General features: G+C 26.4%; 1 protein-coding gene across 1 annotated transcript; it reads left to right on the top strand.

The window, feature by feature from the left end:
- PVX_153260 (variable surface protein Vir17, truncated, putative) lies at nucleotides 1-317 on the top strand (the record flags this gene model as incomplete). Its single annotated transcript, XM_001612283.1, has 2 exons — nucleotides 1-34; nucleotides 147-317. Coding segments are annotated over 2 exons (205 nt in total), but the record flags the coding sequence as incomplete, so codon positions are not given.
- Nucleotides 318-575: the final 258 nt, after the last annotated feature.

The following is a 575-nucleotide window of genomic DNA, read 5'->3' as shown; positions in this document are numbered from 1 at the left end:
CAGTATCAGGAGTTTTTCACTTTCCCATGGTTTGGTATAAAGTATAAAAAATATAATTTTTAACTATATTATCATACATTAATTACTAACATAACTTTTACTTTTATCGATAAAACTACATTAAACACTTTATTTTTCTATAATAGTACACAGCCCTTGGACCACTCATCCGTTCTTTAGTAAGTAAAAAGGAAAAATTAAGGCAATCTACTAATAAACATTTAGCTGAGCAATGGCTGCAAAGAACATCAGAATATATGGATTCGAATTCAGAAAGTGCCCATTATAATTTTCCTTATCAGTCGATGCAAAATTAACTACCTTATAATCATTAAAACGTTAGCCCTTAAACGACAATACTTATGATACAGAGAATGAATATGCGTATTACAGTAATTGTTTGAGTAACATAAGTAAACGATACAATCACTATACTTCAATATTGAATTCATAATAATTACAATAATTGAAAATGTAAACATTTATAATTACACTATTTACAAATTTGTGTAATTTTATTATTATTAAAATACAGAAAAATAATAGGAAAGAGCTACAATCTATTTAGGGCTGCA

This window comes from Plasmodium vivax, genomic scaffold (assembly GCF_000002415.2).
Source record: "Plasmodium vivax scf_4271 genomic scaffold, whole genome shotgun sequence".
Lineage (NCBI taxonomy): Eukaryota > Apicomplexa > Aconoidasida > Haemosporida > Plasmodiidae > Plasmodium > Plasmodium vivax.
This window is presented reverse-complemented; position numbering and strand designations above follow the sequence as displayed.